The sequence below is a fragment of the Fomitiporia mediterranea genome (assembly GCF_000271605.1).
Source record: "Fomitiporia mediterranea MF3/22 unplaced genomic scaffold FOMMEscaffold_5, whole genome shotgun sequence".
NCBI classification, from domain to species: domain Eukaryota; kingdom Fungi; phylum Basidiomycota; class Agaricomycetes; order Hymenochaetales; family Hymenochaetaceae; genus Fomitiporia; species Fomitiporia mediterranea.
The window spans coordinates 2,270,307-2,295,845 of record NW_006760390.1 but is presented as its reverse complement, the minus strand read 5'-3'; the positions used below and the strand labels follow the sequence as shown (position 1 = coordinate 2,295,845).

The 25,539-nt window shown below is 47.7% G+C and overlaps 9 protein-coding genes across 9 annotated transcripts; 2 read left to right on the top strand and 7 right to left on the bottom strand.

The window, feature by feature from the left end:
* Positions 1–3: 3 nt before the first annotated feature.
* Positions 4–3,500, top strand: FOMMEDRAFT_167441 (uncharacterized protein; the record flags this gene model as incomplete). The annotated part of the gene is made up of 8 exons (XM_007265742.1): positions 4–96; positions 162–923; positions 983–1,250; positions 1,307–1,524; positions 1,581–1,611; positions 1,671–1,747; positions 1,804–2,867; positions 2,940–3,500. 8 exons carry the CDS (start codon positions 4–6, stop codon positions 3,295–3,297), a joined length of 2,871 nt encoding a protein of 956 aa, XP_007265804.1. The 3' UTR covers positions 3,298–3,500.
* A 539-nt stretch (positions 3,501–4,039) lies between these two features.
* Positions 4,040–7,004, bottom strand: FOMMEDRAFT_27963 (uncharacterized protein; the record flags this gene model as incomplete). Its single annotated transcript, XM_007265741.1, has 4 exons — positions 4,040–4,699; positions 4,753–5,313; positions 5,371–6,078; positions 6,261–7,004. The coding sequence occupies 4 exons, from the start codon at positions 7,002–7,004 to the stop codon at positions 4,040–4,042; spliced, it is 2,673 nt and encodes an 890-aa protein (XP_007265803.1).
* An 878-nt stretch (positions 7,005–7,882) lies between these two features.
* FOMMEDRAFT_133525 (ARM repeat-containing protein) lies at positions 7,883–10,716 on the bottom strand (the record flags this gene model as incomplete). Its single annotated transcript, XM_007265740.1, has 13 exons — positions 7,883–7,903; positions 8,021–8,086; positions 8,139–8,174; positions 8,233–8,308; positions 8,365–8,539; positions 8,594–8,717; positions 8,780–8,849; positions 8,910–8,956; positions 9,011–9,173; positions 9,230–9,310; positions 9,368–9,561; positions 9,616–10,245; positions 10,348–10,716. 13 exons carry the CDS (start codon positions 10,714–10,716, stop codon positions 7,883–7,885), a joined length of 2,052 nt encoding a protein of 683 aa, XP_007265802.1.
* A 144-nt stretch (positions 10,717–10,860) lies between these two features.
* Positions 10,861–13,406, bottom strand: FOMMEDRAFT_106733 (pectin lyase-like protein; the record flags this gene model as incomplete). Its single annotated transcript, XM_007265739.1, has 20 exons — positions 10,861–11,148; positions 11,200–11,279; positions 11,339–11,369; positions 11,434–11,509; positions 11,572–11,657; positions 11,713–11,728; positions 11,784–11,800; positions 11,854–11,896; positions 11,945–12,006; positions 12,059–12,077; positions 12,128–12,200; positions 12,249–12,259; positions 12,315–12,422; positions 12,474–12,490; positions 12,551–12,634; positions 12,698–12,790; positions 12,842–12,926; positions 12,981–12,997; positions 13,063–13,076; positions 13,139–13,406. 20 exons carry the CDS (start codon positions 13,404–13,406, stop codon positions 11,086–11,088), a joined length of 1,263 nt encoding a protein of 420 aa, XP_007265801.1. The 3' UTR covers positions 10,861–11,085.
* Positions 13,407–13,707: 301 nt separating this feature from the next.
* On the bottom strand, positions 13,708–16,286 carry FOMMEDRAFT_167437 (para-aminobenzoate synthase; the record flags this gene model as incomplete). Its single annotated transcript, XM_007265738.1, has 2 exons — positions 13,708–16,169; positions 16,222–16,286. The coding sequence occupies 2 exons, from the start codon at positions 16,284–16,286 to the stop codon at positions 13,943–13,945; spliced, it is 2,292 nt and encodes a 763-aa protein (XP_007265800.1). The 3' UTR covers positions 13,708–13,942.
* A 281-nt stretch (positions 16,287–16,567) lies between these two features.
* Positions 16,568–18,473, bottom strand: FOMMEDRAFT_121777 (uncharacterized protein). Its single transcript, XM_007265737.1, has 9 exons — positions 18,337–18,473; positions 18,192–18,279; positions 18,037–18,135; positions 17,898–17,986; positions 17,698–17,845; positions 17,209–17,644; positions 16,997–17,156; positions 16,824–16,941; positions 16,568–16,764 (listed from the first exon to the last, which is right to left on the bottom strand). Exons 1-6 carry the CDS (start codon positions 18,343–18,345, stop codon positions 17,433–17,435), a joined length of 645 nt encoding a protein of 214 aa, XP_007265799.1. The 5' UTR covers positions 18,346–18,473; the 3' UTR covers positions 16,568–16,764; positions 16,824–16,941; positions 16,997–17,156; positions 17,209–17,432.
* Positions 18,474–18,769: 296 nt separating this feature from the next.
* Positions 18,770–20,397, top strand: FOMMEDRAFT_106724 (Clavaminate synthase-like protein; the record flags this gene model as incomplete). The annotated part of the gene is made up of 8 exons (XM_007265736.1): positions 18,770–18,859; positions 18,926–18,995; positions 19,056–19,419; positions 19,479–19,556; positions 19,616–19,669; positions 19,725–19,956; positions 20,022–20,233; positions 20,287–20,397. 8 exons carry the CDS (start codon positions 18,770–18,772, stop codon positions 20,315–20,317), a joined length of 1,131 nt encoding a protein of 376 aa, XP_007265798.1. The 3' UTR covers positions 20,318–20,397.
* Positions 20,398–20,606: 209 nt separating this feature from the next.
* On the bottom strand, positions 20,607–23,822 carry FOMMEDRAFT_106721 (amino acid transporter; the record flags this gene model as incomplete). The annotated part of the gene is made up of 13 exons (XM_007265735.1): positions 20,607–20,651; positions 20,707–21,776; positions 21,827–21,991; positions 22,041–22,245; positions 22,327–22,542; positions 22,598–22,687; positions 22,734–22,803; positions 22,857–22,933; positions 22,984–23,180; positions 23,232–23,277; positions 23,338–23,524; positions 23,593–23,653; positions 23,726–23,822. The coding sequence occupies 12 exons, from the start codon at positions 23,820–23,822 to the stop codon at positions 21,571–21,573; spliced, it is 1,617 nt and encodes a 538-aa protein (XP_007265797.1). The 3' UTR covers positions 20,607–20,651; positions 20,707–21,570.
* A 325-nt stretch (positions 23,823–24,147) lies between these two features.
* FOMMEDRAFT_106719 (Nop52-domain-containing protein) lies at positions 24,148–25,506 on the bottom strand (the record flags this gene model as incomplete). Its single annotated transcript, XM_007265734.1, has 6 exons — positions 24,148–24,242; positions 24,309–24,836; positions 24,888–25,019; positions 25,070–25,226; positions 25,277–25,390; positions 25,446–25,506. Coding segments are annotated over 6 exons (993 nt in total). The 3' UTR covers positions 24,148–24,241.
* Positions 25,507–25,539: the final 33 nt, after the last annotated feature.

Here is a 25,539-nt window from a genome sequence, read left to right as displayed (position 1 = left end):
ATCATGTTCACAGTAAAGGCGACGTACAACAATGAAACTCGCAAGTTCACTCTGCCAGAGTCGTCCTTCCCCTCTTTCAGCGCAATCCAGAGTCAGGTTAGTTGGTGTCCGATAACAAGTGCAGGGTATGCTGATAGTGTTTCGGCGCCTCCCTCGCACAGCTATATCGTGTCTTCCCAATCAGGGGATCTTACCATCTCTCAAGGCTAATGTTCTGTCCTTCTGAGGGATCTAGAGTCGTCGTTGGTAAAGAGGTCCACAATGAAGCACAGTATAATGAGCACATCGCCCCCTTTTGTGGACGTCTCTGGCCAAACGGCCTGCTGCGGTTCAATGTCGTAGATGAGATTCCGCATAAGCCTCCTTTTGCTGCTTCTTTAGACCCGAGTCCGTTTGACCTTCCTCCTTCACCTCGATTGGCTAGGCCGCTTCCTCGCCATCCGCCGCAGACTGCGGGTTCTTCCTTCATGGACGTAGACGACGAGTGGAGCGCCACAGGTACATCCAATCGTAACTCTATGCTTTCTCAGTCGACTCGGCAATCATGCTGCTCGGTCTCTGAAGGAAAGGAAGAAATGAAGGAATTAATGTCGAACTTCCTACGAGACTTCAATGAGATGATGACATCAACATTCGGCGAAGCACCAGTAACTCCGACACCCAAACGTGTCCCTACTCCTCCAGTTCAGGCTGCCTCTTCCTCTGAGGCTGTTGCTCACGAACAAGCCGAACAGACTGAGCAGAGGAATCCCGATGATGCCAGTGACGTGACCATTCCGGGAGCATTTGTCCACCCGGCTCCAAGCACGAGTGTACCAGCACCGACAGAGAGAGTTCTGCATGACGGTATAACGTGCGATTATTGCGGATACGACCTACGTGGAACGCGATTCAAGTGCCATAATTGTCCTGATTATGACCTGGTGTGTTACGCTTTAATTTCTCGGATTATGTATCTTTGGATCTCACTTTCCCTCTCCAGTGCGAAGACTGTGTAACATTGCGCGATGCAATGAGCTGGCATCAGGCAGTTTTTGCCCAGCAGGACGATGGCCCTCTTCATTCTTTCCTGGAAATTACGAAGCCAGGTGACGTCGCTTCGACCCCTCGCGAACGTGATCATAATGTACTTGAGTTAATTGAGTTGAACATTCCTCCGCTGTCGTCGAGGCCTGTTCACTCAGGGATTTCCTGTGATTTCTGTGGTTCCATAGTCGTGGGTACTAGACACAAGTGCCTGGACTGTCCGAGTATGTCCCTCATTCTTTTTGATGAGACCCCATCTTACGATTCAATCTTTATGCAGATTTCGACCTATGCGACGAGTGCTTCCCAAGGCATGAAGTCGACCATCCTGGACATGAGTTCGTGTCATTAGAGACGCCCAGGCGAATCATGTTTATTCAAGTACGTGATGGGGATGAAACTCCGAGAGTGCATCAGTCTAGTCGTCGGGCGCAGCCTACTGCCGCTCATAATGCAATTTGCGACCTTTGTGACTCAAGAATTCGTGGATCTCGTTACGTATGTTCTTGTTTATCGGGATTTACCTCTAGGCTTTACTGAGTTGGATCTCTTAGAAATGTCTTTCATGCCCGGACTTTGATACTTGTTCGTTACGTTTGGCTTCGTACTTTGTGCAGTGAGCTTGACAAAGTTGCTTGATACAGGTTCTTCCTGCCATGATATCGTGCCTGAGCATCATCCAAGGCATACATTCGTCAAGCTTGATAAGCCACAAGATCTTGTGAGTGCACCAGTTTGAACTCTTTACCAAGATAGTACCTGAATAATTTTACATAGTCATCTCGCGACCCGCATGCTTACAAGAGGCACAGTGCTCGCTGCAACGAGTGTGGTGAAACCATCCGTGGCGTCAGATACAAGTGCTTGCACCCAGAATGCCCAGATTATGACCTTTGCAGCAAATGCGAGGCAATGCCGATCGAAGTGCACCCTCCTCTTCATCCACTGGTCAAATTGCGTAGTCCCGACGTCGTTATTCCGACTGTTTACCGTGTCGGAGGAACATCTCTCATCGACACGCCTATCCGTCAACCAGAGACCATAGGTGTTGCAATCGAGACGGATCCACTACCCGAGAAGACTGATGTTTCAGTACATGCTAATATCAAAGGCAAGACATCCGATGCTGCGGTGGCTACCACCCCATCAATTCTTGATGATGAAGAATCGCCTGAGCGTTCTGTGACTGACGCTTCAGTACATGCCGACATCAAAGACAAGACGTCCGATGCTGCAATGGCTACTACTCCATCGATTCTTGACGATGAAGAATCGCTTGAGCGTTCTGTGGTGATGCCCATCCTGCCAACGCCACCACCATTCATGCCCAGCATGCCTTCCGAGCTTGTTCAGCAATTTGCAGACCTCTGGCGCGACGAACCCACGAAGCTGGGCGAAGCCAGCAATGCCCCGAAGAAAGCAATGACGCGATCTGAGGCAAACGATGCGGACGTCCCGTCCTTCCCATCACTCTTTTCGGCGTTCATGGCGAAATACCCTCCGGTCCCAAAGAATGTACTTCACGCAGTATTTGTTTCCGATGTCAATGTCGAGGATGGTCAGGTTTTCCCTCCAGGAGCGGAATTCGTAAAGTCTTGGCGCATCCGGAATGATGGTGTTATGCCATGGCCGGAGACTACGCGCATTACATTTGTTGCTGGTGATCGCATGCCAGCATTCAATGGTGCTCCTCTCAGCTACCATGTTGGGGGTGTCGAAAAGGGAACTACAGTAGATGTTAACGCATATGATATGAAGGCGCCCGAAATTCCGGGCAAATACGTTGGCTATTGGCGCCTTAGCGACGGTATAGAGCCATTTGGTCAAAGCGTCTGGTGCGAGTGAGTGATGAATTCCTATTTTGAATCGCTATATGGTGTCTCATGCATATGCGACCGTATGTTTTCTCTTAGGATCTCGGTTCCTATCCCAAGTGGTCCTTCTTCCTCCGGTCATGAGTCACTCACTGCGTCCGAGGTCGTCATGCCTGAGCCTTCGCACGCGAGAACGGCCTCAATTGACCACCCAGTCGAACCTCGTACACCTGACCTAGTTCCATCGACATCTATTCCAGCGACCCCAACCGTATCGGCTCCCTCAACTGACGTAGACAGCGTGGACTCTTTACTTGACGATTTCGACGCAGCCTCGGACGAAGAATATTGGGAGGCTTCTCGTGAGCACGCAGGCGGCCGCCAAGTTGCCCACCATCCCGATGCGGAATATGTCGTCCTGTACGACGAACAGAGTACCGATGACGAAGGTCATTGAAAGAATTTTTTTCTCCGCGGCTAATATTCGTATTCGTATGCAACTTTCCATGCATTATCTTTTGCTTCTTGAGTTTTCGTTCACACTGGAGCTTTTTTGGAGCTTCAACGTCTCACAGTCATTTTGTTTGGTTTCCTAACTCCTTTTTGCTGAACCGACATTCTTTTCATAGTTTTACTTTCCCCATCTTGTATGACAGCCCCCCTGAGTGTATATTACTGGTACAATGTGAATGCAAGAAAGTTTTGGAGAAAGATAGGAGATGCCATGATCCAGAAGAAAGAAGACTATTTACAGGTATGCATGCGTAAGGAGAACGGGAAAGCCAAGCAATGAAGCAGTGAGAATATTCGAAATAATCCAATAAGAGCAGGTAATTTACACATACTAAGAATGGCACTCAAAAAGGTAAGAAATTATCATAACCAAATGCGACAGCAACATGCCCAAAAGATGTTACATATAAGTGTATACAATAAAAGGAATGCAAGAATGAGTGGCTCAATCAACGAGCTAGTCAAATGAAAATGCGATGCAAGGAACGACTATTGTGAGTGATGCAAGTGTAGATGCTAGTGTTACATGTGTTGAGACGATGAGCAAATGGAATGGAAGGTAGGTTAACCGTGGAACAGAAATGTGGAGTTGTCTTGGGCACGATCGCATTTCTTCGCGAGGCGAACAGCGACTTCGACCGCTTTCTCCACGCAAGAGCGAGTTGGCGACGAGGCAGGCGTATGTTTCAATAGCTCTGGAAATAAATAGACTGAATAAGCATCGTGGAGCTGAAGAAAACAACAGAAGAATCCTTGTTACCTTGGAAGAGGAGAACATATCTGGTGGCGCGCTGCGTCGGCAGAATAGCAAGTTCTCGGAATGGCGCCCTGCGTCGTTTCTCCCTGTCTTCTTTGGACTTTGTCACACTCCGACGAAAGCTCTTCCGCAGTCCGGACAGTGCGTCCTTATCGTAGACATCTTCCGCAGGGTTTTGCGAAAATGCGGGTTGAAACAGCCAATGAGACCTCGAACTTGACATAATCGACTCGCCGTTAAGGAACTGCGCAGAGGTGGTTCGCGTTGCAAATAGGTTAGATTCTCCGAGCATCGATACGCTGCGGACTTTGGAAACACCACTTTTCTCCTCGGTATCAGCGGTATCACGTACGACCTCTCCCTTGTTGGGTTTGGCAGTCCTAGGGGGTGTTCGATTGCCACCGAAGAACTGACCAACGACCCCCGACCAAGGAACGAGAGCACTCTCAAGTGTTGCAGCCACGTATAAGAAAGCATTCGTTATGCCATACGCAGACAAATCCTCGTTAAAGTGAGTACTGAGAAGTTTTGATGCTCCGATAAGCTCAGGTAGGTATTGTAAAAGTAATGCCGGTACCGCATCGGAAACCTGTTGTCTCAAATTGAGTAAACTATTTCGCGAATAAATATTTGATGACTCACATTGCAATTCGCTAGGTCCTGTAGACGCTCCTGATAATTTCTCTCCGTTCTTACCAGCTCGCGACAGCACAGAATGGCACGACGTGCATGAAGCCACTCCATCTCGTCCTCCACACCAATCTCCTGAACTAGGACAGTGTTGGAGGACTTGTTGCGTTGTAATTGACTGGCTTCGAGAGTTTCGGTATTTTTACCGCCCCCAGAACCTTTACGAGCTGCGGCCGAAGGCGGCAAAGTGTGAGATGTTTGCATAACGTTGTGGAAACCGTGAATGTCGCCTGCACGCAAGCCCATACGACGAAGCCGATCGAGTTCCTCAATAAATAAATCATCGGGGACGTCTGCCACGGCAACGGTCCACCTTCGATTGGACTCAGTCCTCAATAATGACGGTCGCTTTACTGGAGGCCTAAACTTGCTATCCTCAGAGGTGGCCGCAGTCTCTTGCGATGAATTTAGTTCTTCCTCAGCAGAAGTAGAAGCAGAAGTGTCAGTAAGAGCAGGAGAACCAGAGCTGACATCTGTGCTGTGAGACTCGGACGGAGGAACTGGGCGCATTTCCTGTAAATAAGACACATAAATACCATACGCCAAGGAAAGAAATTCAAATGTACTAACGCGTGCATTCTTTACAAATGAAGGATATTTAGGAGGAACCGGAGGCGGCCCATCAGAAACGTCTCCGTTAAAGGGCCCTACGGGGAGAGGAGGCAGGGCCGGGGAAGGCTTCTTCTTCAATTTTCGGGGTGGTCTAGGGTGGGGCTTGGTCGACACAAGAGGTGCTGTTACAGCGGCGGAGTGGGCATCTGAATGTACGGACCGGTGCGACGGCGATTCAGGTGATGCAGACGAAACGTGCATAGTCCGCTGATTTGCTCGTTTTTCAGGAGTTGGGATAGACCTGAGGCTCTTTTGCAGCTTTCGCGGTCGTCGGTGTGGAGTCAAAGGTGTACCTTTACTGGATGTGCTTACAGGTCTGGAAATCGCTGCTCGCATCGATTGCATATTTGAAAGGGGACGAAGACTTGTGCCTGATTTGACGTTATACCGATCGTAGTTGCCGTACGACAATGACAAGGCAGAAGCGAACGCAGGTGGAGGCATTGCCCTCGAGCCGTCAGAATGCCCAAGATCAGAATGTGCGACACGATGAGGATTCGGCCAGTTGCAGGAACTCTCCAAAGACGTAGTAGACTGATTTACGTCGTAAAACGTGTCATGCATGGTGGATAACGGTCTATAGGGGTCACAGTGTCCCAACTCCGATACAGCGCGCCGCACATTCGTGTTTTTCAATTCACACGTGTGAGACTCGCAACTTGAGGTCTGATTGATTGGACAAATCGGTCAGTATCGGGAGAATGTCACAGTGATCGCACGTGTAGATGTGAAATGGTAAAAGCGTTGCGGCGAACGTCGAATAAGCAGCGAATGAGTTGCAAAGGAAAGGGTGAGCGCGCCTCATAAAGGTACATGTATGGAAGGGGGTAACTTCGGCTGAGACTTACCTGGGTACTTCTATTCCTTCTCAATAAATCACCTTCATTAAGGGGTTGTTTCTGAGTCGGAAGATGCACTTCGGATAACGGAAATTTTGAGTCATGGGTAATTTTCCCAAAGTTGGAGTGCGAAGGATATTCATCGTAGATACTGTCCACGCAAGTAGCAGATGTTGAGGGCGACAGCGGGGAAGTCGGTGACGCATAAATATAGGGAGAAAAACCAGGCCCATATGGATCGCGCGACAAAGGCTTGTCTAATCTTTGAGACACGGGCTCCTGCCGATGAAGATTAAAGTCCCCGTCGCGAGTCCCTCTCTTAGTTCTCAGGCTCACACTACCCGGCTTGGAAGCGTCGTCGTTCGACTTGTCGCCCATAACGGCCCATTTGACGACTTTTGAGATTCCTCTCCATTCCAGTTTCCAAGAAGACGAAAATGTGCCGGAGCGTTTGATAGAAGACGGATACTGATCTGTGCCGGTTCCATGAGAACGAGAGTCAAGCTCGAAAATACGCGTTGGTTGAGGCGAAGCCGGACGGGCGCCTTTCGGAAGAGGAGGACAGTAACAGGCAGAGGAGTGGGATGAAGCCTGGGATGCAGAGATGTGGAACCAGGACTCGCCACTTGATGGATTTGAGGAGGGAGTTGTTTCGGAGACGGAGGAAAATGAAACAACGCGGGATCGACGCGCGCGATTATCCAGCGGTTGCAATACTGTCGGAAGCGGACGCGCATATGCGATGTCGGCCATGTCGCGTGAGTTGAGGCGACAACGAGGAGAGAGAGAGAGAGAGGAAGAGTGTGGGCGTCTTGAAGACGGACTGGGGTATTGGAATTATAGACGAACGGATATATGAACTATAGATGTGTCGGGTCACGGATGATATCATGTCATGTACTGATACCGCCACCTGAGCACCTACCCGTTTCTGTTTCTCATCTCCTCCCGGCTACCCCGGTTGTGACGTCAGCCAGCGATTATTCCTGGATGCCTGGACACCTGGCTGTGCCTTACGCATCTGGCTATTCTATATTGTACCTATCTATAAACTACTACTTCTCTACCCTCGCTTCTGCTCGGGCCGAAATTTTTGGTGGAGTATATGAACATCCACTCATAAGAACATTGGAGACTATGAACGAATGGTCGTGAACAAACAAACAACTGGGCGGACGTCATGCTAATCTTCCCTCGAAATACCCTTTGTGTCGAGAAAGGAACGATGAGGAAATGCAATGCAATGAATATCGAATGCAGATAAAAGAACAAGGAGCGATGCGATGCGAATGATGCCGGTGATGATAATGTGCAAGATGAAGCGTCACAGAGTGTCTTTCGATGTGTTGTGGTTATGGTATAACGACGGTCCAGAGAACGTTAAATGCAGACAATACCAAACGGAAAGATGGTGATCAATTGGATGGTCGAATATGCTTGACAAAGGAATTTCGACAGATGGAGGTGATGCTGTTTCGTACTTCAGTTTTTATTATGGCGTCCAGATTGTGTTCGATGGTTTTATTGCAAGGTTCGTGCCGGTTCAATCAGATGCAACGTAAAGAGATTTCCAGCGCAGTTAAGCCGAGATACTCAGCCACCAGCTGGCATGAGCATATGTACAATAGTGATCAAGACCCGTAGTAAGCGCGCTATCGAAATTAGCTGTCAGGGGGCGCTCAGTCGTAAAATATACTGCTAAATACCATTCTGTCACTGGACAGACGAACTACTGTGAATGGGAGTGTGCTCAATGAAAAATGGAAGACGCACAAAAGCCAGATAACCTTCGAGCCAGTCTTGCAGCCTCGCAAGGTAACGATATGGCCGCGGATCTATCGAGATATTTGAATCCAGGATAGGACAAACATAGTAGAGTGGGCATACCGCATCATATAATGTGGTCCTCTGATCCTTGTCAATCTGTACACAGTTAATTATAACTCCAATCACGGTGGAACCGAAAGGAAACCGTACGAACGTTAGGTAGGACGCTCGCAATGAGCTGACTACCGGTTGTAGATAGAGCTAAATCTACAATGATAGCTCTGCGGCCGCTACAATGGGAACGTGAGCCACCATCAATTAACATCAGTGACCATGCATCACAAACCTAGGCGGAGATTCGCGCATCCTATTAACGAACTTGTCGAGAGTATCCTTACCTCCCTCTTTCAAGGCCTTCGTGACCGACTTGAAGCCCTGTTCGTTTGTTGCGAATTCCAGCAGACCGGCGAGCAACAACGAAAGGGCGAGGTCGCGATGTTTGTAGCTGCCATGTTCCAAGACTGTATGAAATTAATACGGCTATGTAAATTCTAATTTAATTAGGACGGACTGACTATGTTGGATACAGTATGACCCCCATTGGTTTTTGGCGACGTCAGCAAAGACAAGCGGGCCTCTATTCAGAAGCTCATCTACGATACCATCCTTGGCGGATTCCTCGAGATTCTCGAAAGCGTGCTATTTAGTGTCGATAAGTTATCTGCGCAATGCATCTACAGAGTAATCGCAAAGCGTCTCACCTGTACAACAAGCGAGCCAGTCTCGTGGCAGGCCAGAGATGCCCATTTTCCTTGGAGTGCTTTGTTCACACTAAAATGGTCATCCTTAATGACTGTCGACATACTTCCAAAATTAATTGAAGGAACGTACTAGGAGAAGATGGGCGGAGCTGGGGGTGTCCAGCTGATTTCCATAATCTCAAGAATACGTAAGCATAAGAACTGATCCGGAGACTATGAGCTCCCAACTACCTTACTCCAGACGTGCGAGGCATGTTTATTGATAAGCGTCTTTGCAGGATCACCCAAGAGAAGTTCGGAAACGATCAAGAGCCTAATGTCCTCCTCGCAATCAAGTGCTTTTTGAAGAACGTGGCAGCCATAACAATTGGTGGCAAGTTCGACGACATTTCCTCTAAACAGACACGGAGATAAGTGAAGACAAGTCATGGAGCCATGCGGAATGATCACCTCATACACGCGGCGATTTTTCGTCGTTCTTCGACTGACGATGCGGCCTCGAGGCAGCGCTGGACTGCCCAATTTCCAAACCTAGATAGAATTTCACCGTAAGTTATCATGTACAGGCGATGCAGTTACTCAGCTTACCGGTGGGACATCATTTCAGTCCCACGAGTACAAATAGCATCCACAATTTTAGCCCTTTCCTTTTCGTCGGCAACCTTAAGCTTTTGCTGCAAGAAGATAGAAGCTTGTTGGTCGGAAGACTTGACAATACGCGAGACGAAGAGAGCATATGGAGGAGTCGACGACGGATGAAGAAGGGACAGAAAGTTGATTGGCTATAACGCATATATCTAGTCAATCCCCGCGCACATTAAGACAAGTTAACAAACCTCATTTGATACGGAATTCTGCTGAGATCGCGATTGCATTGAACCTGCTGGGCCAAAGGTATTTCCGGTTCTTCCAGTTTCGGTGAAATTGAGCTTAGGAAATTCGTAGTCGCTACGCGCAAATGGCCTACCGTCTAGCGGAGGAGTCAAATGCGACCAGCAAGGTGACTCCGCAAACGGCTGCTGATTCCAGTCAACGGCAGCAGCGTGTCGATGATCACAATTCAACGCGGTCGCAAATGCAAGAGGGGGACGGTTCTCAGAGACACGGTCGAACGGATGCACCTGCTGGAACGTGGCTTGATGTCCAGCTTGGGTATGAGTGAAATCATTACGCAGAGCTGCAGGATTTACTTCGCCCCAGTATAACCCCTGGGATTGCTTTTGCATCACTGGTAAGATTCCGTTCTGAGAAGAAAACCCGAGCCCGACATTGTTCGCCGAGGCGGACAGTTCGTTGAAGTGATGGAAAAGAGTGTCAGAAGATCGAGGTGTCGTGGGCGAACTCTCGACAGGGGTATTGGGAAATGATGAAGATGTCGATGGAGAAACGTCAAAGTCGACCGCGGGGGACAGCTGTTCCGGTGCGGGAGAATTCAGATCGAGTGAGCGAAGTAGCAATTCGACATGCTGAAATTCAAAGAGAATTCAGTCAGATCATGAAAGGTGCATGTATGCGTTGTTTTTGCACGCAGCAAATCGACAAAGGAATCGTCATGGGACTTGGCATACCTCTGCTTCACGGAAGGGAGCATCTTTCTGCCTCCCTTCGCCAATGGCACCAACACCAGTCTGAGGGGGCGGTTTGATGCCACTGGGGAGACCAAAGACGTCTTCCCTGGTGAATGGCCTATCGTCAACAACAGGGAAAAAGCCGTGTTGCGGGACGTTAGGCCTGCTGTCACTAGGCACAGTGTGCTCAGCAAAGCCGTGCGTGTCCTTGGGCCATGTGCCACCCGGTGATTTGGGCTGCGGAGCCCAAATGGACGCATTCAATGATGTGGAAGAAGGAGCGGAATGTTGTCGTGCACGACTATGTGGGTCTGGAAGGAGAGGAATAAACTGATGACGGAGCGAGCTCGACGAGGAGGTGGACTGCATTGCCAGCTGGAGGAGATGGTGGTACGAGGTCAAGAGGAACAGGCGGAGCGATGCGTTATGAATGTGACGGCCAAATGACAGATCAAGTGTCAAAAGTAGAAATCACCAAAGAAGCAAGTTCGGTCCACTTGCGAGCAGGGTGAGGGAACCGGGAGTCGCACGGCATCAGTTCATCACGTCCTCGAAGCTCTAGGCTGACCTTCACCTTTGCAAGCATATGAAACCGTAAATATCACTGCAAGCGCAGGGCTAGTAGGAGTACATCATTCATTCTAATCCGTAGATAGACAAACTTCGAGCTAGCTGCAGTCTTCGGAAGCATATGCAAGGATGAGTTACAAGCCATTGCTAAAGGTACTTGTAGGGCACTCAGCCCGCAGCTGTACGCATAAATTCTCCATCCTGACAGACAAAACCGACATCATTCGTAACCTGTCAAACGACACTTAATTATAATTTCATCGGCGGGAGAAACGTCATTACCGTATCGGGATTACACATTACCGCAACAGGAGCACCAGTCTCAGTCTTCGCGAATATGTCCTTCGCGACTATACTTGTCGCTAGAAGGCATATGAATCATAAGATTCACATCTCTAAGATATCAGTTGAAGCTCCTCACCGGTGTTGGGGTACAGATCGAAGATTATGACCTAGAATATGGTCGGACGAAACTTGGTCAAGTAAAGATCGAGTCAGAATACATTATCCGCTCACCTCTTTTCCAGTAGCATTCGCCACGGCATACCAGCATGGGTCAGAGATGCACGATCCCTCCGTGTAATTTGCTCGGCTGCACATGTTTAGATCGTTAATTATTAAATCAAGACCAATCAATCGCATCACGTGCTCAACTCATCAATCGTTCCAACGAAATTCTGGAACAGGAAGTCTTCAATGTGTGTATTATTGGTGGACGAAGTATTTGGTGCCGGGCCAAGCTGTTAGGTCAAGTAATGAATTAATAGAAATTTAGCATCGGAAAACGTAACGTACGCCTTGGTCCCAGTAACTTAAGTCAACTCACATTCAATACAGCGAATTGAGACCAGGAATTCGAAACTTACTTCTGAGTCACATAGATCTTCAGATAATCATGTCAGGTTCATGTTTGGCTTTCCATGTACGTGGACTTACCGGGAAGCGGACTTGTTCAAATGCGATATTTCGCCAAGTTATGCTTCATCAATAGTGAGCAAAACTGTCAATCAACGGATCATAAGCATACTTTCTAGCAAGGCCGTTCCCTCCGGTCCAGCTTTTGAATCGAGCTCCGTAGAGCGAATTTTTCTGCGTAAGGTCTGATTATCGGCGACTTGCAAGAGCGTCTCCGAAAACCTACCATAAAGTTATTCTCGATCCTTGCTCAGGAGTCAGCATCGAATCAGTGAATAGGTATTGGAGAGCATACAAAACATTCTCAACGTCAGCAACAGCGCCATCCTTTCCCAAAGATCCGATAGACAGACCATGCCCATTTTCACCTGCAGAACTTTGAGACAGACAGCAACGCCATGCGTCCGATCACGTACAGTGTGTATTCCTGGAAAACCATCGGACGTTAAAATTCCGACAGTTATGACAACTATAAACCTTACCTGAAAATAATATTCTTTGCCCCGCTACCTACTGTCAGGCAGTCGTCGCCATTGACAATATAGTTCGATTCAAACAACAAGTTTGTTCCTCCTGCCGAGAATCCATCACTGACAAAGGTATGTTACTAACTGATCCATGTGTGCTCAAAAGATACTCACGTGTTAAACGGGAAAGCCTTCGTTACAGTGAAGAGTCAATCTGGATATAATACGTCGAAATTGACGCAACGACGCACTGAATTGTCTGAAATTGCCAGAATCGTGTTGTTGAACACATGCAGATCGCTAGATCCGCTGGTCGCAAAATTCCAAGCAACTGGCTACAGACAAAGAATCGTGAGGTTACTCGCTGGCTCTATTCTAACCATTACCAAAGTACATACCTTCCAAATCTTCACGTCTCTGATGACACCCCCTGATATTTTGCTGAACGCAATCCCGTGGGGTCGGTTATCTTGATTCATAGCATCCCACCACTACGAAGTAATCATTAAATATTCAAACGATCGGGAAACTTATGAACACACCTGCTGCCCGTGTCCATCAATCCAACCCCATTCATCGTCCTGTGAACCACGAAGAGTGACGTTCGTTCCTCCGGAGAACGTGATCCTTCAAATGTTATTTTATTAAGGCTTAGTGAAGAAAGTTAGGGATGACACACACCATGAACCAGGGTAGTTCTAGTTCGTCAAATAAGATTAGCAATAATTCACAAAGAGGTTGGCGATTTGCTTATGAATCGCACCGATGATGCTACAGCAACTAAAGCAGAAATTCGTATCAGCGACACCCATTGCAAACGAAGAATATTTTCATTGAAGCACCCTGTATAGCAGAAACATTCGTCGGATATGTGAGGTTACCTTGGATGCTAACCTCGACATTCGTCAAAGTCGGGAACTTGATCGGTGAAAATATATTGTAAGTGACGTCCTTCTCAAACAAGATTGTCGAGTTTGCAGTATAATTTTCTAGTACAGCCAACAACCCAGGACTGTCATCGGCACCATTTGTATGTGGGACGGTCAGCGTCGACCAAGCAGCAGCACAAGCAGAGCCGGCCAAGAGGAATATAGAAGACAGCAGCATTATGAGTCTCCACTGGCCAAAGTTCATGAAACGTATCCAGATTATATAGTCGTGTTCAAGGTCAGAAAATTCCGAGGTAGAACCACAAATATATTGTTTCGTAAATCTGTACATGTGACGAGAAGACTTCGACGTTCCTCGTCATCCGGTTAGAAGTACTTGGCCGTTAAACATCTTATTCTCGCTGATCAGCACTACAGAAACGGGCCGGGAGGTTGAACAGGGATGATGATGACGCAGTCATCCATGCAGACATTTGGAACATCGGAAGATTTAAGCAAGCTACTTCGACATGAAAACTGTTGAGCGACATTCTGCACGTGAGGTGAGCGGACCGTCCAGCCGCTCCGACGGATCGACGGTTACACTTTACTACAGTATCCATTATTGGTTTTGGATGTCTAAAAACAAAATAGCACGTTGAGTGCTTGAAATGTAATAATGATAAGTACCATCAACAGATGAATGTTGAGGGCAAAAACAGAAACAGAAAAAAAAAGATCATCTACGCGTGCGTGTTGGACGCACAGCACAGCTCATTCACCAACTCGGAAAGACCGCAGGACACTCTGCAACTTCGCCAACATCTCGTCCCATTCCGCTTCGGGATCAGACAGTGCAGTAATGGCACCTCCAGCACCAACAAGCCATTCATCATGTCCTGTATTATCGACGTCCGTCGGATCGTTTTGAGACATCGGCTCGTCTTCATGCCTGAAGCAGCTGCGTATAATCACCGACCAATCACCTCCACCTCCAACGCACCAGTAACCCATAACGCCGGAATAGATTCCCCGCTCATCATCCTCGAGATCTTGCAGGATCTGAACACTACGTTTCTTTGGAGCACCAGTCATGCTGCCAGGTGGCAAGGATTTCCGAAGAACTTCCCATGCCAGTTGTTTGTCACAAACGAAAGGCTTTATGTCATCCAAGGATTCACCATGAGGATAAGCAGAACCCTCAATGACGCTCACAAGCTGCCATACTGTTTCATACTCCTCAATACCACAAAACTTCCTGACGTCGACACCAGTGCCTAGGACTCCATGCAAGTCATGACGGATAAGGTCGACAATCATGAGATTTTCACCAATTTCTTTCGGACTATTCAGAATCTCTGCCGCGCAATCTCTTGACATACCGTTTCCTTTCCTTACGGTACCTTTGATAGGTCGAAGTTGGAAGAGCTGTGAAGGAGGCCGAGAATACGACAGGAACCTCTCTGGCGAGGAGGATATCAGCGTTGATGGATGAAAGCGGATATATGCAGCATAGGGTGCTGGATTCGCTGATCTAAGCTTCTTGTAGATCTCCCATGATGATTGAGAAGATGCTACTGGGCTCTTGGGTACAAGCAACCGAGTGCGTGCCGTGAGACAGAGTTCGTACGACTCTCCCGAGAAGAGGCAGTCTTGTGCCTGCTTAATTCTCGAGATATATTTGGCCTTGTCAGGATAGACGACTGTAGTCTTCGAAGCAGACAAAGGGCGTTCCAAGCCGGAAGATTTACGAGTGATTTCTTCTCCCACAGCTGCGCGTTTCAATGCCGAAGCGGTGAATGCGAACCAATCGTCGTCCTTCGGCAAAAGGGATTGTATGGTGACTTCTCCTGTTTTCGTGTCAACGACAAGACTCCTTTCAACATAGACAAGGTTGACATCCGGAAAGCGCTTGTTCTCTGGATTGATCTTCCCATGTCCGCAGCGCAGTGTCTCGAAACCAAGCTCGTAGCTGAGGTAACCGACAAGTCCACCCCAAAACGGGATGGTAGGGTCACCGCCCAAGCCGTCCTTAGTTCGCATAAATGAAGCTAACCATGTCCAAACGTCGCAGGATCCCAAAGCAGATAGCGTGCGCCGCTTTCCTTGAATTAGGGTGACAAAATCGTCACCTACAAAATACTGTATCTTGAGTGAGTTAGGATGCATACATCCAATGATAGAGTATGATCCAGGTTCCGCAGCGGAATCTAGGAGTACAAAATCCGTGTTGGCCTTGTAAACCCCTAATACTTCGCATACTTGCGGTACCTTCAGTTGAGGAAGGGATATTTTCGTGGATGTCACTCGTTGTGGGTTGAACCTAAGGTGATGTGCGTCTCTTGTCCAAAACGCCGGCCAGATGTTAACAGAAAACTGTCTTTCCGCGTTGTCGTCCCATGTTTTGACCGGCCGTCTCGCCTTAGACCTCCATTCACAAGCAAGGCGCCAAAAGTTTCGTACTAGTTGTGGGCCACTTCCATCCGTACAAACAGATTCTGGATGATATTGCACACCATAGAACGGCTTCGTTCGATGCTTAAGAGCCATTGTGACTCGGCCATTTTCCGTACCGTCATCGGCCCAAGCTAGCTCGACCAATTTCGACGCATCACGAGGATCGACACAAAGTGAATGATAACGAACGACGGATGCTCCTTGTGGTATGCCCTCAAAGAGGATCTCTTCGTTGTACATTATACGAGAAACTTGACCATGTTTCACGACGTTCAGTCTTCGTAAAGATGCTCCGAAAGCGAGTCCAAGGCTTTGCATGCCGAGGCAAACGCCAAAAATAGGCATTTGCTTGTCCTCAGCTAAACTCCAGAGACTGTCCACGACGCCCACGTCGGAGGGTATTGCTGGTGATCCTGGTCCTGGACCGACCACCACAGCAGAAAAATAAGGTAGAAACGGGGCCAACTCGTCAAAGTCGAATTCGTCATTCTTTATGATATGAATCAGAGCCGATGGTATGGATTGCTTAAAGAGGGCTGCTAGGCTGAAAGAAATTGCTTGTTATTATTTGCACCTCGAAGAGATGAACGACTAACTTGTAGGTGAAGGAGTCATAAGAATCTATAATCAAGAATCTCGGTTGACCATGGGAGGTTTCCATTGGGAATTAAATTTAAAAAAAGAATGTTGTAGAATAAACAGGATGCAGAGAGAGAAGAATTCGTTAGTAGTGTGTTCTAAAGGCGGACATAACTGGTGGAAACAGACTGAAGAGTTGGCAAAACAAAATCTTTCGCCGATCGGATGAATGAGGAAAGTCTTCAGCTCAGCCAGAAACGATCGTCCAAGCCAAACCTTGTGCACACCCCATCAAACATGCCTTATTGCATCATGTCGTAGCTCATTCATAGATTGCATATCGCACAGATGGATCCGTATGACACCAACCAACAATTCATTGTCGTAGTGCACAAGCCCCACGTGCATCAGATGAAGCCTTATCCGGACGACGTACAATAAAAGGCATCTCCAGCATAAATATTTATATGACTGTCGTCATTTCATCAGCCTCAGCGCATCCCCACTGGGTTAAACACTTACCATGTCCAACAACGACAAATCCCCTATCACCTGCCACGGTACGTCTTAATGTCAGAACAGTCAACTGTCTACCGTCTAACATACTCTGCTTCCATAGTTCTTGACTCGTCGCTGGGCAAGCCTGCTCGTGGCGTTCAGGTCCAGCTGCAAAGACACAGAAAGATAACCGATTCATCGGAAGGAGAAGTCTTTGCCTTCGATCCCATCGCCCATGGGTGAATGCATCTGCCTATGCTGATTATAATCGCCATGTTCTAACGTGTATCTTAGAGAGACCAACGAAGATGGGCGGTGCTTGGATCTACTCATAGCGACTCGCGAATCTGTTGAACAACTTGCAATCCTTCGTGCCGGGCTTTACAAGATTGTGTTCCAGACAAAAGAGTACTTCGCGGCAACCGGCAGAGAATGCTTCTATCCCTGGGTTGAGGTAAACAACTGTCTTTACTCCTGCATACACTCTGGGGCTGATTATTGGACAGGTCGTATTTGAAGTGAAAGATACGGCACAGCACTACCATATACCTCTTTTGTTGAGCCCCTACTCATATACAACATACAGAGGAAGCTGAATGTTTGGCTGTCTCAATGTACATCTTCTTGCAGCTGTCTTAGTTCCCACAGGGTCCTGTAATATCAGTGCAATTGGCCATCCATCACTACATAACAATGAAAATGCGCGAAAGAAAAAAACGATAGCATTGAACTACTGATACTCCGAGCTTGGAGTTCGCAGAGCCTCTCGAACGTATTCACTCGACTTCTCCTTCGACTTCTCCCTGCTAATCGATTTCTCTTTGCTTACTGGTGCTCCTCGTACGTCATCATACGTTACACCATCAATAGTCCCACCGGTTATGGAGTACTTCACATTACGCACGAACTGCTCTCGGTCGCGACGGAGCACTTCGGCAGCATCTACGTTTGCGTGTTAGCCTCTTGAGATATAAACTCCGTGTATAATGGCATACCTTTGTTAAGAGGATCATCCGCGTTAGGTTCTAAGAATAAGTACTGTAAACCAACAAAGATTGAATTAAGATTGAGAACGGGTTTCCAGTCTTCTCGGAGGATGTTCAGACAAATGTTTCCGTCTAGATCGATGTTCGGGTGGTATATCTGGGTATTGATATAATTACTTCCAGTTTAATAATCCATTTTTGTGACTCACCTTTTGGGTGCACTTGACTGTTGGTACGTCGTGTGGGTAGGTTTCGAGGATTTTAAACCGGAATACGTATACACCGCCTTGATACATCCCTGTACATACAATTAGCTGGCCATTGCACCTTGGATACAGTGCCTTATACCTTCATCGGGTCTAATTGTCAGAGTGAAGTTCAATGGATCGTTCTCGTAGTCCTCCCAAGTCGGCTTCATCGTGGAATACTCCTCGAGCTCTGAGATGTCTGACTCGACAAGATCGATTCAATCATTCCCTTAATGTATCCAAACTTAATTTTACCTTTCTGAACCCGGATATGCCCAGCTGTTCTTTTACTTGCTCTTGGACTTGACGCCTCCTGTTGTTGTTTCTTCTTCACAGTCCAGATCTGCGTCATCGGCACGATGAGGACGGCGATTTGCGATATATAACGTATAAGGCTTACATTTAACATGGTGTATTATTGGTACCCGCAAATCACTGTCTCGTTGGTCTGGGGTGTGGTAGATACCACTTGCTCACTTGTGGGAGGCTTACTTGTAGAGAGGGAAGGACCCTTCGTGGTGGTCGGGTCGGAAGGCGCGGGCAGTGGCGTGAGGGTACGCCAGTCTCGCGTGTCAAAGACTTTGTGTCGGCCTACCACAGTTCACTTTGTGCCGCCACGCTTTGCTCTTACAATTACATGCCAAATATTTCCACAAGTACAGTTACTGTTCGAAAATGAAGATGATATTCAGCTTGGCGCTCAGGAATTCTGATGCGCCTTGAGGAATCATTCTACACGCACATTTCCGTCAGTCAGTAAATGAGCACATGGCCACAACAGTCAACTTCTCGCCGGATGGCACGCGCAACGACTATCCTTTCTATTTCTTACCATGACATTTGCTACATTGCCCATCGTCAGCCTTGATATCTTCCTGAACGAACCTCCTGAATCACAGGCGGTTGTATCGGAGTGCAGAAAGGTGATCGTGTTTGCAGCAATGTCAACTTGGCTGAACTGATTCTTTATCTGCATACACTCTGGATAGGCGGCTGATGCTCTCATCACATATGGAGCCTTGCTAGTCGAGGATTCCCGTGTCTCAGAGGACGACAATAGTACGCCGCATGCTTATTAGCTCTCTGTCCTCTGGCCTAAATCCACCTGTGTCCCCTAAGATGCCTTCCTGGACTTGATGGAGGACTACTTTGCCCAGCCGGAAGAGGCCTTGCGGAAGGACGAGAGACCCGAGCTAGGCTACCAAGTGGGAGTTACACTCGAAAATACCGAGAAGCCCAAGTGTGCCGTTGATGAGCCATGCCTGCAAGTTATCACTCGCCTTGACCCAGCCGAGAGACCATTAGACATCACCGGTCACCAACCTGATCCTAAATGTCGCTTCTTCTGGAAAATGGGCGATGTACCGCCGTATGAAACGAAATATCCCTCTCTTAATGCACCGAATGTTGTTCCTGAGAACGAGGAAATAAAGTCGAGATGGGTACCTACACTGGAAAAGTGGGGTAATTGCATGAAGAATGCGTAAGTTCAATATCATTCGGATATATCGCAGATTCCTCAACGGGTTTATTTTCCACCAGTGTAATGGGTGTTGCTGAAATGGCTGCTCTTGGTTTGGCTCTGCCACGCGAAACGTTCATTGAAGCAAGCCGCTATGGGTAGGTATTTCATTGTCTTGGATTCCAAATACATGACCTGATGTATTTGTATTCTGTAGTCCCCATCTTCTTGCACCGACAGCATCAGACCTTAAGAAATACGGACAGAAAGAGTATGATTCCCGCCATCCTGTATGTGCCAAATCTGGCCTTAAATCGTCCATGAAGTACAATCCTTGCAGGTTTCCACACAGACCTTAACTTCCTCACAATTCATGGAAGGTCTCGTTACCCTGGCTTGAACATATGGGCACGTAATACCGGGAAACGTATTCCTGTGAAATTCCCGCCTACCGGACGCTACCTCCTTGTTCAAGCCGGTAAGCAGCTCGAGCATCTCAGCGGTGGGCTTGTCAAGGCAGGGTACCACGAAGTTGTAGTGAACGATAGCACTTTAGAGGTTCGTTAATCTTTTTGTTCATCACGGATTCCTTTCTATTCTTTTCTAACTGAATAATGATATAGGTTACTGAGAAGAGGAAGCACAGCCATCCGGACCGTCCACTCATACGGATCTCGAGCACCTTCTTTTACCACCTTTCGTCCGATTTTGACCTTGATCCCATACCGTTGTTGGCCGATAAGGCAAGAGAATTGAGGGCACAAGCTATCGATCTAGGAACTGTGGCTGAAGATTCGGAATACCCGCCGATGAAAGTGGGCCAGCAGGTCCAAAAGTATGCCGTTCCAAACTATTTTTATGTTTTTGATGTTCTGACGAGCACGATAGTGAACTACGTCACATCGCTCTGATGGCCTGAATGGGAAGAATGAACTGTTTTATTTGATTGATTTGGAATGCAGACATATTATTCTCGGTTTGTTATTACACACAGGGTCTGATATGATCCCTTAGCCCTGTTTTATTATTGCGCTCACTGTGATAAAGATACACGGTGTTGGAGTCACAATACATATGAGATAAATTCCTTCAGGACATGTCCGTATGGAGCGGATAGGGGATAGCTCTAAGCGCTCACGTGAGCTCTGCCTCAGTCAATAAATAGCTCTTAGTCCTGGCATCAAGGTAGATCAAAACCCATACCCTTGCAACTATTCAACAAGATGTCCCAAAAGCCTTCAACATATATCGCTGTACGTACATACTGTCCATCCTGGCGTGATTAAATTTCCTATCTGGATTTTGAAGGACCATTCCGAGACGGTTCTACGCATCCACTCCGTCCGCACCGCTGAGAATTCATCTGGATACCTAGTAAAGTCAGGCTTGATCAAACCAGACTCTCGTATTCTCGATGTTGGATGCGGACCTGGAACTATTTCGGCTGATCTCGCTGATCTCGCTCCGCAAGGTCATGTCATCGGTATCGAGCCAGTGCCTGACGTTTTAGAAAAAGCTCGTGCAATGGCCTCTGAGCGAGGAATTACGAATATCGAGTTTAAAGTCGGAGACGTCCACGCACTAGATTTCCCTGACAACACGTTTGATATCGTACACGTCCACCAGGTACTCCAACACATCCCGGATCCAGTCCAGGCGTTACGCGAGATGCGCCGGGTGACGAAACCAGGAGGAACAGTCGCTGTTAAAGAAGGCGAGGTAGGAAGTATGATTTATTACCCCGATCCAGACGAAACAATACAGAAGTGGTTGGACCTTTATTTGCGCGTTGCGGAAGCGAAGGGCAACCAACCGCGTGCGGGCCGTCGACTTCTTTCTTGGGCTTTGAAAGCTGGATTCACACGCGATCAGATTACCTCGACGTCGGGTACCTATTGTTGCAGTGGACCTGTCGAAAGGACTTGGTGGGCTAACATGTATGCGGATCGTATGATAAACCCTCCCTTCAAGACGCATGCACTAGAGACGGGGTTGGGTACCGAAGAAGAACTCAATAAATACTCTGAAGCAATGAGGAAGTGGGGTCAGCAGGAGGATGGTTGGTTTGCAGTGATCCATGGTGAAATACTTTGCCGAGTTTAAAATCGTTCCATTTAAAGCAAGTCAATGATAAAAATAACGACATTACGAGGACCAACACAATATAAACGATTATCGAACGTCTGGATCCACGTCTGAATTATTTGACACCTTTTCTACTGACTCGCTGGGCCCGCTCTCGTCACAAACGGCATTACCAAGAGCTGGACCGGTGAACTTCTTCCTGCCCGTAGTTATCCATGTCAAGAGACTGATAGCGCCAATAGCTCCAAGCGCCGCAGATGTGTAATTCATGTTGTCCTTCGTGACAGGATTGACTGTATCGTATTAGTCTGGATAATGTATGGCGCAGGATAACAACGCATACCTTGGGGGAAGTTGAACGTAATAGAAGCGAACAGGAGGAACAGAAGGCCTATGACGTTAAGCAGAAGGGAAAATTTCCCCAACGTATAGGCGCCTTCTAGACGTCGATGATGGCCGGTAAGCTTGCTCAAGGCACGAGCGCCTAAAGGCGCGGCGTACGACAGGTCTATTATCATGAGTCAGAATACCCTTCATAAGTTTCGATACACACGTACAAAAGCCTTCCGTGCCGATCGCAATGACAGTGTTGAATCCAGTCGTAGTTCCAAAATCGATCGCGCAAAGTGCGAGCTGGACGGCCACGGCGAGCAAAAGGGCGTTGAACGGGATCTTACTCTTAGGATCCACTTTGCTCCAGAAGGGGGAGAAAGGCAGCCCATGGTCGCGAGCGAATGCGTACAGGCTTCGCGAGCCCTCAGCCTATTTAAATAGTAGTTAAGAATTATCGGTTACCCAAGCCCATCGTAGCATAAACGGAGAAAAAAAAGATGTCGCTCGTACCTGTAGAGCAGCCGCACAAAACAGACCAATTATAGTGATGAGAGTTGCAAGGAAGCAAGAGCCAACCGTTGATTGGGTAGAATCGAAGAATATCTGGATGAGGGGTACGCCGGTCGGTGTGGATGCCGTTGCATCAATATTACCGATGCAGAAGCATATAGAAATGAGGAAGATAAAGCCCGTTACAGCGCCAATGTATACGGACATAATGATTGCCTACAGTACGATTTAGCAATGGAACTGAAGGTATAACTAAGCCATCAGAACTCACCTTGGGGGCTTCTCTCGAAGCGTTCTTCATCTCTTCTGTCATATGAGCAGGAGCGTCGTAACAACACATCCCGAAGGCACTTTGCAAGATCTATGCCAAATCAGCTTTGAGTCCGGGAAACAAGGGCGTGCCGTACCCCAAGTATAGCAGCCATGGCGGGTCCGAAACCCGTGAAATTTTGAAACTCCTTGAAGACGAAACTCGCTCTTCGAAGTATGAGTTAGTATACCCCCATAGTGTCAAGCGAGTTATTACTTACGGTTGTTTATTCGAGTTGGTCGCAAGAACAACAATGACAACTATGAAGAATGATGTAATGTTCCAAATGATTGCAGCCTGCAAGACAATCTTAACCATTTGTTGTATGTACACAAATTTAGCTCAACACTATCACTTGCTTTGCTTATCTTTTCCAGGAGATGTGGTCCCCAGATATTTACAAATGCGGCAAAGAAAGCGACGGCATAAGAAACTAATACAATATGCCAACGCTCGATGACGAAATCCGGGTGTGTCAGGTTTACTTGACCTAGAATGAAGTTCGAACAGACGAAGTTATTCGTTGCGCCCATTGCAAGGATGCCTAGTGTTTATTAGTTAGACATCCAGTTATAAGCCCTTGGAAAGAACGCACCCGTAATCATGAGCCAGCCCGTCACCCAGCTAGCACCTCTTGCAATCTGAGAAGAATGATGCAGTTAGTGCTGTCATGGGCAAATTAAGCATTTGACTTGACTAACTTTGGGTGGGGCCAGTATATAAACCCAGGAATATTGGCCACCAGCAACCGGATATGAAGAGCATATTTCCGCCATCGAGTATGCAACTGCAAGCGTCAAGATTGAAATTGCAATCCATGAATAAATCATGACTGGAGGTCCACCAGCAGAGATTCCGGCAATTAGGACGCCTGCAAGAGCAGTCCAGCTACATGAAGAGTCCACAGCAAGTCAGGTCAACTTGAGGGGTTAAAATCTAGCTAAACAGTATAACACCTAGTGACTATGCTGAAGCTGAATCCAATCATGCCCAATAAGCTAAATGAGCGCTTCAATTCTGGGACCAGAGACGGTCAATAAACAAGCAAGTTAAACTTGGAGCAAAACATTGGATGTGAGAATCAAATACCTTGTTGGTACCCCAGCTTCTCGAGGTAAGCATCCTCGGTTAAATCCGCGGGTATGACATTTATGACGCCAATCGAATTCTTCTCCGATGGCTCCATCTGACTTCAGTTCGCGGAAGCAACAAGGAAGATAAGGGGAACGAGCAAGTTGGACACAAAGATCGTGTCACGTCTGGCCACCCTTATACTTATCCTTCGAGGGCCAAGGAAGCACGCGCTCGTGTGTGTGAACTTGCGGTGTCGAAAGACAATCAATTTACAGATAAGCGGCTTCTCTCTGGAGTATCGTTATTCCCAGAGAACGTTGCTCAATAGACTTTACGGGTCATTTGATTAGAGGTGACAAGTGCTTCAGAATGATCCTTTGGTCCCACAGACAGGCGTGTCTCGAATAAATCTAAAGCGGAGTGTGCATTTTCGCGTGTTAATATTCCAAAGGAAGTGCTTTACAGTTCTATTCATCAAATGCGGCCGTGAGAAGGAAATGGGTTCTGGTAATGATAGCATCAAACTCAGTGTCTGGCAGGCGCAAGATGGTGTGTTAGGTTGTTCAAGAACGAAGCAAATCCAAGGCACTCAACTCACCAATCTTGACTGTTCTGTTGTACCTCTCTAATACGCTCCTCAGCCATAGCGGCCTTCCAAAGAGCATGTAATTTTTTCCGGTTAGATTCTCTTGTGTCTGGGCCGTTTGCGACATCAAACATCTTGCGCAATAAATCCTTCCGTAACTGTACACTATCGACCTTGTCCTCTTTCTTCGGATCTTCCAGGCATGAATTTGACCGAATGTTTTCAAATGTTGGCTCATTCTCAAGCCGAGGGCGTTTCCTTTGTGGGGGTTCAGGTGATAGGACTGGCTGACGTTTCAGCGCAAGAAAGAGACGGTCGAGGATTTCATCATGAACCCGTTGATACGTCACGTTGGAGTTTGTTCGAGCCGCAAGGTCGAAGAACGGGTATAACAGGGGCGAGAGAGGGGCTGGGGCTGGAGCGCTTTCTTCCGTATCAGCGTCAGCGTCATCAGAGGGTTTGAGAACTTTGTCGAGTTCCACTAGGTAGATGTCCGCGAGGTGATATGAGAGGCTTGCCGGTATTCGGACATCCAGCGCACTAAACCAACTCAATTGTAACTCTAAATTATTAAGTCACAAAAGGACATACCATAAGGGACCACCCCTACAGGTCAAAATATCTTTGTATTCAGTAACAGCTTCTTTCTCCCATTGTTCTCGAAGTAATAGTCGGAAGCCTGCATTCACAAATTTCCGCACGAGCATATAATACTTGTCCATACTTCGAGCTTGTCAAAACACACGAAGACGGAAAGGGAAAGGCAAGCATACCGGAGCCGATCAATGCCACTCCATTCCCGCACTATAGCTTCCCAGAAGCCCCTAAGGAAGGACAGAGAAGCTTTCGCGGACGAGATTGATAGGACGATTTCCGCCAATTCGGTGGACAACGCTTGCTGGACGCGCGGCTTGTCAGACATCCAATAACCTGCGGCAAAGGTTTTAGACAGAGTGGAGCGGCCGGGATGGAAGACGTACAATAAAAGATTCCCTTCCATAACTTTGCCATCTCTGATCTTGGAAGTGCATCTTGGGCGGGGGTGGAGAGGAATGCTGCGAGGCTTTTGACCGCCTTGTCGCGTGTTTTCTTGTCTGCGGCATTGTCAGCAGTGGAGCAGTGGAGTTTATGCATCTCGGAAATCCTGACCTGTGGAAGCAAGATACTTGCCGAGAGGGAGGTCTGGAGCTGCTTGTTCGTCTGAGGACATGGTCAGAGTTAGAAGAGTCTGCACACCTGACGC

Bases quoted from the DNA above. Each gene is read 5' to 3' on its own strand.
- FOMMEDRAFT_121777 (XM_007265737.1), bottom strand. The intron at 17,846-17,897 runs GTGAGTCACAAA...ATCAATACCCAG, and splicing joins CAGTCAAGTGCACCCAAAAG to ATATACCACCCGAACATCGA. The intron at 17,645-17,697 runs GTATGCCATTAT...ACGCAAACGTAG, and splicing joins GGATGATCCTCTTAACAAAG to ATGCTGCCGAAGTGCTCCGT.